Source organism: Pelophylax lessonae (genome assembly GCF_965119305.1).
Source record: "Pelophylax lessonae genome assembly, chromosome: 11".
NCBI lineage: Eukaryota > Metazoa > Chordata > Amphibia > Anura > Ranidae > Pelophylax > Pelophylax lessonae.
In genome coordinates, this window is record NC_138778.1 from 28,342,172 (window position 1) to 28,356,868 (window position 14,697).

Genomic DNA, 14,697 nt, shown 5'->3' on the forward strand with positions numbered 1-14,697 from the left:
CAATATTTTTCACATTTTTTAATATGAAATTCCCCCCCAAAAAAATGTAAACATCAAAATTTTTTAACATTTTCAGCCAATTTGTTTTATGCTACCTATGTTTGGTAAAAAAAATCGCAAAAAGCGTATTTTGATTGGTTTGCGCAAAAGTTATCGCGTTTACTAACAAAGGGAAAGATTTTTGTCATTTTTGTTGGTTTTTTTTTTTATGCGTAATGGCGGCGATCTGCGATTTTTTATGTGGTACTGCGACATTGCGGCGGACAGATCGGACCCTTGACTGACATTTTTGACACTTTTGGGGTTACCAGTGACATTTCTGCAGTAATCAGTGCTATACATATGCACTGTTACTGTAAAAATACACTGGCAGTGAAGGGGTTAAATTTTTTTGAAAGGGAGGGGCTATGTGTGTCCCTAGGGGCGTGCTTTCTACTGTGATTGGCTGTGGCTTCAGATGTATGAAGAGTGATCAACGGTTCTACATAGTAGAACCGCATGATCATCCTTCATACACAGGGGAGAATGACAGGCAGCTTGTTTACACAAGCCGCCTGACTTTCTCCCTCTCCCCCGCCGATCGCAGAGTGACCGGCGGACATCGGGTCCGCCGGTCACACACACAGGGGGGTCCGTGACTCCGGGGGCGCGCGCTCGCTCCCTAGACCCTCACAAGCTAGTGACGTAGCCCTACGTCACTTTGCCTGTGAGGGGCTGACTGCCGACGTAGATCGGCGTTAGGCAGTCGGCAAGTGGTTAAAATAATGGGTTCGTTTCTCAACATCTAAATAGATAGTGTCTCCTTCCCCGCTGGGGAAATAATTGCTCTTTTCAAGGGAGTTAACCGGCTGCAATTGTAGTTTATTAATTATGATTATTTTTACAGGAAAGAAAAATCATTTTACAGAGAATCTTATCTAATCGCAAAGTTGAATATTACTGTAAAAGGAACCAGTCACAATGGGGCTCATACAAGAATTCAAATATTAAAGCGGAGTTCCACCCAGGATTTGTTTTTTTTTTTTTTAATACCCCCGGGACAGTCAGGGCTAGTGCATTCCACAATGGCTAGCCTCTGATCTGTCCCGGGTTGCACTTACCTGCAAGACGAAATACTTACCTTGCAAACGTCTTGTCCAGCGCTGCCATCTCAGATGTGGGCAGCTTGAAGCCAGCGCGTCCTCTTCGGCGTCTTCTTCCGCCTTCTGTGGTCCCACGATGCTCTGCGCCGGCCCCGACGTCACTTCCGGGTCGCGCGCGTCACCCCTCCACAGCTTCTGGGCATGCCCAGAAGCTGTTTAGAAGGGGATGACGCGCGCGACCCGGAACTGACGTCGGGGCCGGTGCAGGCGCAATGATTCCTGGGAGCTATGACGTTCAGCTCCCAGGAATCATTGCAGAGCCAGGAAGTGACGACGGGCCGCGGCCGAGGAAGGAGGAAGAAGGAAGTAAGGTAAGTATATTTTCTTCGCTACGAGGTAAGTAAAAAAAAAAAAAAATATGCGATTATCCATTTATTTTTCAGGTGACCCGGAGCGAGAAGATGGAGGTAAGTATAAAAATAGGGTGGAACTCCACTTTAACTCAGGGATAAGCAACAATTTTTGTGTGTATTTTTACTGGAATCTTGGCGTGCTTTGTGTATTTCTTCTAGATCTCTAAAGTATTCCATTGTGAAACTTTTCCTCTGCGCGGGAGCTTCCTGTAATAAAGACCGGATACTGCTGCTCTCTCTTCTTGTGCAGGGGGACTGGTCTGGTCTCCACCTCCTCCTGTAGTTTTCTACAGGCAGCCTATAGTGGGTGGGGCTTGCTGGGTCCCTCCCACAGCTCTGCTCTCTGCTTGTGCAGGGGGACTGGTTTGGTGTGGTCTCCGCCCCCTCCTGCAGTTTTCTGCAGGCAGCCTATAGTGCAGGGGTGGGGAGCCCGCGGCCCTCAAAGTCATTTGGTCTGGCCCTCCATGCAGCTGTGTCTCTCAGCTGATCTGTCAGAACGGAGCCGATGCTTCCTATATAGTTTCGGCTCCGTTCTGACAGTCTGAGTGAGTCACAGGCGGAGTGATATCAAATGCACTCCGCCTGTGACCAATACAGGAAACATCACCTCTTCCTCCAGCGAGGCGTCGCTGCTAGCCAGCATTTCCCGCCAGCAGCACACACAGCTGTACCAGCCAGTGCCAGCAGTACCAGCCAGAGCCAGCAGTACTCACAGCAGTACCAGCCAGCTGTACCCACCAGCAGTTCTTTTCAAAACTTACCACCACAAAGTCGACTGCGCTCCAGACTGACCGACGCAAACCTGGAAAACCAGTTGCGAGTAGCAACATCATCAATACCAGCTAACATTACACACCTCACCAAAGAGAAGCAGTTGCAGCCATCACATTAGGGGTGAGTTAATTAAATGTTTGACCAAATATAACAGGCACATTTTTAAGTTGATAATTTTGTACGGCCCCCGAATGATTTTATAAATACTCAAATGGCCCTTGGCAGAAAAAAGGTTCCCCACTCCTGCTATAGTGGGTGGGACCTGCTGGGTCCCTCCCACAGCTCTGCTCTCTGCTTGTGCAGGGGAGACTGGTCTTGCCTCCACCTCCTCCTGTAGTTTTCTACAGGCAGCATACAGTGGGTGGAGCCTGCTGGGTCCCTCCCACAGCTCTGCTCTCTGCTTGTGCAGGGGGACTGGTCTGGTGTGGTCTCCGCCCCCCTCCTGTCGTTTTCTGCAGGCAGCCTGTAGTGGGTGGGGTCTGGTGGGTCCCTCCCACAGCTCAGCTCTCTCTGCTTGTGCAGGGTGACTGGTCTTGTCTCCACCTCCTCCTGTAGTTTTCTACAGGCAACCAAAGTGGGTGGGGCCTGCTGGGTCCCCCCCAGAGCTCTTCTCTTTGTACTTCTATTGTCACAAGGCATTTGTTGCACACAAAGTTGATTTATATCCTTTTTGGGTATTGAGGAATATATTTAGATGAAAGTGTTTATGTCTGGAGTTCAGCTTTAATAATTATACATTTTATTAATTATAAATATTTATAATTAAAGTTGACCTTCACTCAAAAGTGAAAGTGCTGCCTATTCAACTTCCTACATTGTGCCCTAACACTTTTTCTTCTTCAGGTGAGTGGGTACCTTTTTTGACAGGTACCAGTTTCCACTTCTTTAATTCTCATTTAGGTGAGAATAACATGCAATTAAGCAATCCTATAGCTCCCAACTGTCCCTGAATTCTGAGGGACTGTCCCTCATTTTAAACAAACTCCCTCTGTCCCTCTTTCCTCCTCATTTGTCCCTCAAAGTTCAAATTGGGCCCAAAGTGTCAATATTTTTTGCGGCCACCATTATTTTCCAGCACTGCCTTAACCCTCATGGGCATGGAGTTCACCAGAACTTCATAGGTTTCCACTGGAGTCCTCTTCCACTCCTCCATGACAATATCACGAGCTGGTGGATGTTAGAGACCTTGCGCTCCTCCACAATCCGTTTGAGGATGCCCCAAAGATGCTCAATAGGATTTGGGTCTGGAGAGATGCTTGGTCAGTCCATCACCTTTACCCTCAGCTTCTTTAGCAAGGTAGTGGTCGTCTTGGAGGTGTGTTTGGTGTCGTTATCATGTTGAAATACTGCCCTGCGGCCCAGTCTCTGAAGGGAGAGGATCATGCTCTGCTTCAGTATGTCACAGTACATGTTGGCATTCATGGTTCCCTCAATGAACTGTAGCTCCCCAGTGCCGGCAGCACTCATGCAGCCCTAGACCATGACACTCCCACCACCATGCTTGACTGTAGGCAAGACGACACACACGCTTGACACCATCTGAACCAAATAAATTTATCTTGGTCTCATCAGATCACAGGACATGGTTCCAGTAATCCATGTCCTTAGTCTGCTTGTCTTCAGCAAACTGTTTGTGGGCTTTCTTGTGCATCATCTTTAGAAGAGGCTTCCTTCTGGGACGACAGCCATGCAGACCAATTTGATGCAGTGTGCGGCGTATGGTCTGAGCACTGACAGGCTGACCCTCCACCCCTCCAACCTCATCTATTTCCAAAAGAAAACCCCTGGATATGATGCTGAGCACGTGCACTCAACTTCTTTGGTCGACCATGGCGAGGCCTGTTCTGAGTGGAACCTGTCCTGTTAAACCGCTGTATGGTCTTGGCCACCGTGCTGCAGCTCTGTTTCAGGATCTTGCCAATCTTCTTATAGCCTAGGCCATCTTAATGTTGAGCAAGAATTATTTTCTTCAGATCATCAGAGAGTTCTTTGCCATGAGGTGCCATGTTGAACTTCCAGTGACCAGTATGAGAGAGTAAGAGTGATAACACCAAATGTAATACATCTGTTTCCCATTCACACCTGAGACCTTGTAACACGAATGAGTCACATGACACTAAGGAGGGAAAATGGCTAATTGGGCCCAATTTGGACATTTTCACTTAGGGGTGTACTCACCTTTTGTTGCCAGCGGTTTAGACATTAATAGCTGTGTGTTGAGTTATTTTGAGGGGACAGCAAATTTACACTGTTATACAAGCTGTACACTCACTACTTTACATTGTAGCAAAGTGTCATTTCTTCAGTGTTGTCACATGAAAAGATAGAATAAAATATTTACAAAAATGTGAGGGGTGTACTCACTTTAGTGAGATACTGTATATAATTGTATAAAAATGCCTTTTTATCATTCAAAAAGTGTTTCCCAGCGCTAAACCTTTCATCCACGTTCTAAATTGCTGCACTTGTAAATTTCAAAAGCCAGTATAAAGGAATAGTAGTAGTAAAAAAGCAATTGTGGGTTTAACTTTTCATTTTTTTAATATATAATTCTCCTTTAAGGGGCGTGGCAGGGTGTGTCCTCTGCCTACATAGTTTTGCTAATAGGTATTTCTTGTTCCCATCTCAATAAGTTGGGAGGTATGCAATCCACATACCCACAACCCCAATCACCCCCCACCCCGGGGCCCCCTTGGACACATCACTATTGGTAATCATTACCAATGATTAAGCACAGTTGTAATGTGTGAAACGCGTCTACCTGGACTGGTTGGTGTTTTGTCGCACCACTTTGGAAATCACAATAAGGGCATTTGGAACTCCAGTGATGTGCGGCCATTTCTTCTTACCTTGACATTGTTCATGGAGGCGAGCTGGGGCTAGCACTCATGTGGAGGTTCCATCAGGTTCAATAATCTCACCTGGAGCAGCAGATATTTCTTACCTTCATTCAGTTTGATCCTACTCCTGGCCCATCCCTCCTGTCGAGTGCCCCCATGGCAAGCAGCTTGCTATGGGGGCACCCAAGCAGAGCTGCAGCTCCCTGTGTCCATTCAGACATGGAGCTGCCATTCCGCCCCGCACCCCCCCCCTCTCCTGATTGGCTAATGGCGATGGCAATGGCACCGCGGCTGTGTCTCAGCCAATTAGGAGGGAGAGTCCCCGATGACCAAGGGACTCATGGACATCGCTGGATAGAGATGGGGCTCAGGTAAGTATTAGGGTTACTGAGGGGGGCTGCTGCACACAGAAGGTTTTTTATCTTAATGCATAGAATGCATTAGGATAAAAAAAAACCTTTTGACTTTACAACTCCTTTATGTCTTTGCAGGAACCATTGTTCTTCAATTGTTATTTACTATAAATCGGTATTAAACCCTAAACCAAAAATGTAATACAGTGCCTTGAAAAAGTATACATATCCCCTGAATTTTCCACATTTTGTCATGTTACAACCAATCAGCCCTGTCCAGACAGAGGGTCAGGGGTCCTGCAGCCTCATAGGACAATCAGAGTGGAATGAAAGCTCCGCCTACAAGCTTTAATCAGACACAGATAGAAGTCACAGGACTGCTATATACTGCTGATGAAAAATTGTGTTTAGCAGTTTATATTTACTAAAATAATTGTATGTCCATGTTCTGTGTACTATGGGAGACCAAATAATGAGAATGCAGACTCCTGGGTTTAGTAACACTTTAGGTTTACATCAGGTTGACTCCACAATGGGTTTATTCCTGGCAAATGAGCTGTACATTCTTTACACAAAGTATTAATGTGATTTGGTAATGCTAATATATGCCCGACTGATTAATTTTAATGATAGGTCCTCTTTAACATGCACAACCCATGACGTCTGACGAGAAGCAATACTGATTACTCTCATTGTTTAATTTCTATTATTAAAATAACTTTTAAATATTCATTTAACGTGATTGCAGCATTCCCTCTATTATTTGTGACAAAGTAGCTTAACGAGTCCAAACAAGTGCAGTCATGATGTACATGGAGCAGTATCACGTGTCAGCCGGTCAGGATTACCTCGCAGCAATTTAAAGTGCACGTCATGTTTTTTTACTGCTGCCCTTTGGGCAGATTTAGGCTATTTTTATTGGTGAATATAAAGTAAAACTAATCAGCGCAAACAATCCTGAGTAAATACTAATAATGGCTGCTGAACACTCAAGGCCAATTTAACAACACCTTCAAATAAGCTAATAAATGAAAATAGTTCAGCGCAAGCAATATTCATATATGAAAAAAACATTTAAATCTTATAAAATATAGAAGAGAAAGTCCAAAATACATTTCCATAAAAGTTAATAAAAAAGTTTCCGGATGGGTGCAAAGTGGTGTCTCTAGACTGAACATGCAGGTGTCATATACAGTAATGTACAGCACCTTCACCACACACAGAGATGGCTACTCACCTTAGGACCACGACCCTCTGAACCAACAGGATGGTCAAACAAGCATTCCCATGAAGGTATCTCATAGTCTCCCAATGGTCTTAGTGGATCCAAGCTTGCCAATTTCTCTGTAGGATCGTGAATAGCGATATAAAGGAAATATAAAGAATCTAGTGCTCTCTGTTCTATAATCATTTATTCAATAAATGTAAAACCATTTACAATTCTGGCAGTTGTCAAAAGTGCACAAACGAGCGCTCTGTGTATACATATATAATCCAGTAAGATGGCCGCGGGTGACTTGTGTGGCTCCTTCCCCTGTACGCGTTACATCCTAGGCAGGACTTCGTCAGCGGAATACCCAATGACGAAGTCCTGCCTAGGATGTAACGCGTATGGGGGAACGAGCAGCCACGTATGACGTCACCTGCGGCCATCTTACTGGATTACACATGTATACACAGAGCGTTAGTTTGTGCCAGAATTGTAAATGGTTTTACATTTATTGAATAAATCTTTATGGAACGGAGAGCACTAGATTCTTTATATTTCCTCTATATCGCTATTCACGATCCTATGGAGGGATTGGCTGGCTCAGATCCACTCAGACCATTGGGAGACTATGAAATCCCTTCAAGGGAATGCTTGTTTGACCGTCTTGTTGGTTCAGGGGGTCATGGTCCTAAGGTGAGGACTGGGGCTGCATGAGTGCTGCCGGCACTGGGGATCTACAGTTCATTGAGAGAACCATGAATGCCAACTTGTACTGTGACATACTGAAGCAGAGCATGATCACCTCCCTTCAGAGATGGGGGCCGCAGGGCAATATTCCAATATGATAACGACCCCAAATACACCTCCAAGACGAATACTGCCTTGCTAAAGAAGCTGAGGGTAAAGGTGATGGACTGGCCAAGCATCTCCAGACCTAAACCCTATTGAGCATCTGTAGGGCATCCTCAAACCGAAGGTGGAGGAGCGCAAGGTCTCTAACATCCACCAGCTCCGTGATGTCATCCTGGAGCAGTGGAAGAGGACTCCAGTGGCAACCTGTAAAGCTCTGGTAAACTCCATGCCCAAGAGGGTTGTTAAGGCAGTGCTGGAAAATAATGGTGGCCCCACAAAATATTGACACTTTGGGGCCATTTTGGACATTTTCACTTAGGGGTGTACTCACTTTTGTTGCCAGGGGTTTAGACATTAATGGCTGTGTGTTAAGTTATTTTGAGGGGACAGCAAATTTACACTTATACAAGCTGTACACTCACTGCTTTACATTGTAGCAAAGTGTCATTTCTTCAGTGTTGTCACATGAAAATTTATATAAAAATATTTACAAAAATGTGAGGGGTGTACTCACTTTTGTCAGATGCTGTATATACTGTATATAATTACATGTAACTATGTATAAAATATCCACATTTCAAATTCTTCTTTAATCAACTGATGTGATGTGACCATTGACCCAAGATCAGATACATATCGTCAAAAGTATTGGGACACCTTCCTTTACACGCACATGAACTTTAATGGCATCCCAGTCTTATGGCCGTACACACAATCTGAAAATCGGAAGCGATCTTACGATAATCGGATCGTTAGTACAGAGCTTTCGAAAGCCAGTCATGACAGTTCATCTGATTATTATCAGATAGGACAAGCACCAAAATGTTTCTTGTACGATACGAAAATACAATACAAATACACTACAACACATTACATCACTTCCGAGTTTTTATCCTGTAGTACGAGAATATTCGTACATTTAGTAACCGCTCCATTTTCGATATACTGTACGTCTAGCATGCAAAAAAAAAAAAACGGACAATCTGTCCAATTTTCGGACCGCGTGTACGGCCCATTAGTCCGTAGGGTTCAATATTAAGTTGGCCCACCCTTTGCAGCCAGCTATAACAGCTTCAACTCTTCTGGGAAGGCTGTCCACAAGGTTTGGAGGTGTGTCTCTGGGAATGTTTGACCATTCCTCCAGAAGCGCATTTGTGAGATCAGGCACTGGTGAGAAGGCCTGGCTCGCAGTCTCCACTCTTATTTATCCCAAAGGTATTCTCTTGGGATGAGGTCAAGGCTCTGTGCAGGTCAGTCGAGTTCCTCTACTCAAAACTCACTCATCTATGTCTTTATGGACCTTGCTTTGTGCACTGGTGTGCAGTCATGTTGAAACAGGAAGGGGCCATCCCCAAACTGTTCCCACAAAGTTGGGAGCATGAAATTGTCCAAAATGTCTTAGTTTGCTGACGCCATTAGAGTTCCCTTTACTGAAACTCAGGGGCCAAGCCCAACCCCTGAAAAACAATCCCACACCATAACCCCCCCTCCACCAAATGATTTGGACCAGTGCACAAAGCAAGGTCCATAAAGACCGAGACATTTTGGACAATTTCATGCTCCCAACTTTATAGAAACAGTTTGGGGATGGCCCCTTCTTGTTCCAACATAACTGCGTACCAGTGCACAAACAAGGTTCACGAAGACATGGATGAGCGAGTTTGGGGTGGAGGAACCTGACTGGCCCTGCAGTCCTGATCTCAACCCAAAAGAACACTTTTGAAATTAATTAGAGTGGAGACTGCGAGCCAGGCCTTCTCGTCCCATAGACACACTCCTAAACCTTGTGGACAGCCTTCCCAGAAGAGTTGAAGGGTGGGCCAACTCAATATTGAACCCTACAGAATAAGACTGGGATGCCATTAAAGTTGATGTGCGTGTAAAGGCAGGTGTCCCAATATTTTTGACAATATAGTGTATATATGCAATATAATGAATATGCAAAAAGTCGTATCTTGCAATCAAAATTTTATTTTTTATTTAACAGATATTCAAAACCCTCAACAGACACAGAAAACAGACTTTTATTGTCAGGGTGAATACAACTATTTCATAGCCACGTGCAACCTCCAAAATGGCAACCTCCTCAATACGTCGCCAAGTAAAGAATATTGTTCATAACTACACTGATGCCGAAGTGAAGGTGCGGGAGGCCACCTCAAATGACCCCTGGGGTCCCTCTGCCACTCTCATGTCTGAAATAGCTCAAATGACTTATAGCACAGAAATATACCCGGAGGTTATGATGATGGTCTGGAGGAGGCTGAATGACAACGGAAAGAACTGGCGGCATGTGTATAAAGGTCTGACCCTGCTGGACTACTTGATCAAAAACGGATCGAACAAGGTGGTCCAGGAAAGTCAGGAAAATGTCATCGCTGTGCAGACTTTGAAAGACTTTCAGTTCTTTGACCGTGATGGGAGAGACCAGGGGATTAACGTGAGGGAGAAGGCCAAGGTGATTGTAGCTCTGCTGAAGGACGAGGAAAGGCTTAAGCAGGAGAGGGCCCAGGCAAAGACAACTAGAAAAAGAATGTCACAAGTAACGGCAGCCATGGACAGCAAGCACAGGATACGCTACAATGAAGGTAACTTAGTGGATATGATAATCAATTTTTTCAAAGACAAGGGCCATTTTTGCCATTTTTGCCATTAGGTTCTTGTGCCCCATTGGCTTTGACTGCAAAACAAGAGGGACAACACCAAACCAAAGATTACCATTTGCATTTAGAATTTTTTTTTCATTCTGTCATAATCTCTTTTATCTCATCCAAGTTTGGCCACAACTGGGCATTTTTGGAAAAATTTAACAGCAGAACTGAAGAGTCGGCCACTGAGAGCAGACACAAGACTCTGTTTCTCTTACTTTGCAGTCATTTGATTGATGGATTGTATTGATTCAAAGGTAGTCCTGTATAAAAGGCATACATCCCATTACCTCCATGACATATTGGTTAATATACTGTAGGTCTAGGAGCAAGGAAAGTTAAAAGGTTAGTTCACCTTTAGGGTCATTGTTACAAACACGCACCTAACACTGAAGAATTGACAGCACATGTGCAGTGTGTAGATGATGAGGGAGAGCCTTTGCACAGTGTCAACAACAGTTTACAGTAAACCTGGAGGGAAGACAGCCCAACCAGAAACACTCTAGAATTCCACAGTATGTAGAGAGCAGGTTTCAGCCAAACTGACAGCGCCTGTTGAGAGGGGCAGAATGTGGCCTGGTCATCTCATGCTCAAGCGGGAAGATGTCCTGAGAGTTGCGATCCCTATGCTTTCCTTCCTTTCCAGGACCCTTTCCCTGCCACTAGTTTGATCCCTAACTGACGAAAGAACCTGCCCCTGCTCTACCTACTCGCAAAATGCGTGCCAAGCCTGGGAGCCATGACCTTAAATAGACTCTGCCTGGCCCAAGATGGCTGCCAGAGTCACATAGGGCAGCAGCATCCAACCGGAGAGCTTCACAGTGACCCAGGAAACCATAGAGGAATCCTGTTCCTCTTGACTCCCTCTCCAGCTGCTGTGCCGCTGCAGAATATTGCCACCTACAGTGGAGAAAATAGACTGCACCTGCCTACACACTTGTCATGTTCTGCCAAATTTGTAGACAGGCCATGTATGGCCTACAGGTATGGAATGACAAACAAGCACTTTATTTAAAAGGCCAAATGGTTGATTGTAATGTGCTTGGGATACTGCAGTGCAAGAGGTTCTTGGTGGAAAATGCCCCTAAAGGTGAGCTAACCCTTTCAAGTCGAACTTCAGGCAAACAATTAAACACACAGATGAAATACATTTCATGGGACTCTGGAGTTCTGCACTTGGTTGCATAATATCTCAGATCTACAAAAGAAGCCAGTACTGGAAGACTTTCCTTTCCCAAGGGCTGTGTCCACAGTTCTGAACAGGGAGTCGATCTCAACCAAGGGTTCCTCCTGAGGTTTCTAGGGGTTCCTTGAGCAGTGAGCGATGGTTGATTGATCTTCCACCTACAATGACCACCAATGCAATTGGGGGATTTTCCACTACCAAAAAAAGGGGTCACTTCTACAATGACCACTAATGTTAGAGGACACCACAGTTTTTACTGTCTACCTTTCTTTTTGCATTTATCATTTATTTAAAAAACATGACAAATTTTGTAGGGCGATGGTAACAAAAAGATCTGCCTGGGTATCAAATGTGCTCGGTACGCCACATATTTATTCTTTTAGCTAAAACTATCTTCAACATATTGATCACACTAATGTATCATTAGCTGTAGGAACTTGAATATTATTCTAAGGGTTCCTCAAGGGCAAAAATGTTGAGAAAGCCTGCTCTATATAATGGCTCTATAAAGTCAGCTGTCAATGACTGTGGGTCCTGCTCTAATTATGGTGTAAGGCGGAGTATCTGCACTTACAATCACCAGCCTTACATACTGTATATTTTCCAACCGACCTGGTTGGGGGAAAATTCCCCCCCAGTCTAATTCTCCCTTGGTTAGATTCGACTTAACCACTTGCCGACCGCCCACAGTATATTTACAACGGCAGTACTACGTCGCTCGCCCTGGAGCCTGCAGGGGGCGAGCACACGCCGCCGGGGGCGAGCACACACCGCCGGAGGCGCGCTCTCGCTCGTTCCTGCACATCCCCGCGCGTGTTACCGGCGGCTCCGATGTCCGATGGTCACTCGCCATCTCCCGGTGGAGAGGGAGAAAGGCAGGCAGCTGATGTAAACAAAGCCGCCTGTCATTCTCCCTGGTGTAACAGCAGAGATCATACGAACCTGCTATGTAGGATCGTATGTCTCTGTGGTTACATGAAAAGCCACACCCCTTTACAGTTAGAAGCACGCCCCTAGGGACACATTTAACCCCTGCATCTCTAATAAAGTTAACCCCTTCCCTGCCAGTGTCATTTTTACAGTAACAGTGCATATGTATAGCACTGATTACTGTAGTAATGTCACTGGTACCCCCCCCCAAAAGTGTCAAAAATGTCAGTCAAGGGTCCGATCTGTCCGCCGCAATGTCGCAGTCCCACAAAAAAAAAATCGCAGATCGCCGCCATTACTAGATAAAAAAAAAAAACAATAAAAATTACATAAATCTTTCCCTTAGTTAGTAAACGCAATAACTTTTGCGCAAACCAATCAAAATACGCTTATTGCGATTTTTTTTACCAAAATTATGTAGCAGAAAACAATTTGGCCTAAAATGTTAAAACATTTTGATTTTTACATTTTTTTGGGGAATTTCATATAAAAAAATGTGAAACATATTGTTATTTTTTCAAAATGTTCGCTCTTTTTTTGTTTATAGCGCAAAAAGTAAAAATTGCACAGGTGATCAAATACCACCAAAAGAAAGCTCTGTTTGTGGGAAAAAAAGTTGTCAATTTAATTTGGGTACAGTGTCGCACGACCGCGCAATTGTCCGTTAAAGTCACGCAGTGCCGAATCGCAAAATAGGGCCGTGTCAGGAAGGGGGTAAAATATTCCGGGGCTGAAGTTTTTAATAGCATCTGTCAGGGCTATGGCTACTCTGAAAGATTTGATCAACACATTGCGTGTTTTGTTTTTATAGCTTCAGAAAGCTCAACGCCTTCCACAGAAATAGAACAAGCCAGGCCTCAGAGTTCAGGAGAGGAGGAACTCCAGCTACAGCTTGCCCTGGCTATGAGCAGAGAAGAGGCTGAAAAGGTAAGTTCCAGGACTTTGCTGATAAATATTTTTTGTACCGTTATGGGGACAACCAGTGAGGTCACCAGAGGCAGGGGTGGCTCTCAGGGAAAAAGTGGTCGCGGTGCCGGTTCTTGAGCTCCTGTACAGAGTTAGTTGATTTTTGGCACACCACCTAAAGAATAATACTCCTTCAGGACTGAAGTATGGAAAAAAGTATTAAAGCTCACCTAAACCCAAAAACAAAATGTTAATACGTATATTATTAATATATTGCTGCCTACCAGTCAGATGTGGTGGCTGCATTGGTTTTCCTTTTTTAAAGTGGTTGACATGAAATACAAACAAAGCATATCCATCTATAGGATTCTAGGACAATATTCCCCCCGGACAATATCCCCCCTGGACAACATCCCCCCGGACAATATCCTCCCTGGACAATATCCCCCTAAACAATATCCCCCCTCTAACCCTATGTCCAGGGGGATGTTTTCCGGGGGGATGTTGTCCCAGGGGGATATTATCCGGGGGGATGTTGTCCCGGTGGATTATGTCCAGGGGGATGTTTTCCGGGGGGATATTGTCCCAGGGGGATATTATCCGGGGGGATGTTGTCCCGGTGGATTATGTCCAGGGGGATGTTTTCCGGGGGGATGTTGTCCCAGGGGGATATTATCCGGGGGGATGTTGTCCCGGTGGATTATGTCCAGGGGGATGTTTTCCGGGGTGATATTGTCCCGGGGGATATTGCCCGGGGGATAATGTCCAGGGGGATATTGTCCGGGGGGATATTGTCCTGATACCCTCTATAGTGTGTACTTCTCTCAATCAAGAGAAAGAGAGGTCTTGATTTACTAAAGGCAAATAGATTGCGCACTTTGCAAAGGCAGTCGTGGTTTAGACAAGCTGTACACTCACTAGTTTACATTGTAGCAAAGTGTAATTTCTTCAGTGTTGTCACATGAAAAGTTATAACAAAATATTCCCAAAAATGTGAGGGGTGTACTTACTTTTGTCAGATACTGTACTTACGTATTTGTAACATAAAAATACTACCTGATCTTTTATTACTTGCACTGGAGATATGATGTGTGGCTGCTTTGAAATTTTGATAAAATCACTCCTTTTATTTTTTTTTGTAGGGAAAAGAACCCACAGCTCCTGATCCAGAGGAAGAACTACAGATCCAAGCAGCTTTGAGAAAAAGTAAAGAGGAATATGAAAAGGTATGTATTACATGTGGAGCACCCTCTAGTGTGCTACTAGTGTTAGTGTAGGTAAAATTAAGTTTATATGACTCATGGTAAGTTATGTGAGTCTGTAATTGGGTTGGATTACTGCAGTTCAGGCTGGATGGCTCTACAGATGCAGGTCTCTGGTACCTTCCCCCTGGATCTAGAATTTTGTAGAAGCTTCTGGAAGTTAGTTGGCAGAGGCCAGGAAGTTCTGATCTGCATACTTGAGCATATCTCCCAACTTTTTAAGATGGGAACAAGAGACACC

The 14,697-nt window shown here is 44.7% G+C and overlaps 1 protein-coding gene across 1 annotated transcript in view; it reads left to right on the forward strand.

The window, feature by feature from the left end:
- Positions 1-14,697, forward strand: part of EPN3 (epsin 3) — a 66,255-nt gene that overhangs the window by 30,920 nt on the left and 20,638 nt on the right. The window contains exons 2-4 of the mRNA XM_082272489.1: positions 9,512-10,112; positions 13,100-13,215; positions 14,337-14,420. Coding sequence (XP_082128615.1) covers positions 9,599-10,112; positions 13,100-13,215; positions 14,337-14,420 — 714 coding nt within the window. The 5' untranslated portion in view covers positions 9,512-9,598. The remainder of the gene's footprint in view (positions 1-9,511; positions 10,113-13,099; positions 13,216-14,336; positions 14,421-14,697) is intronic.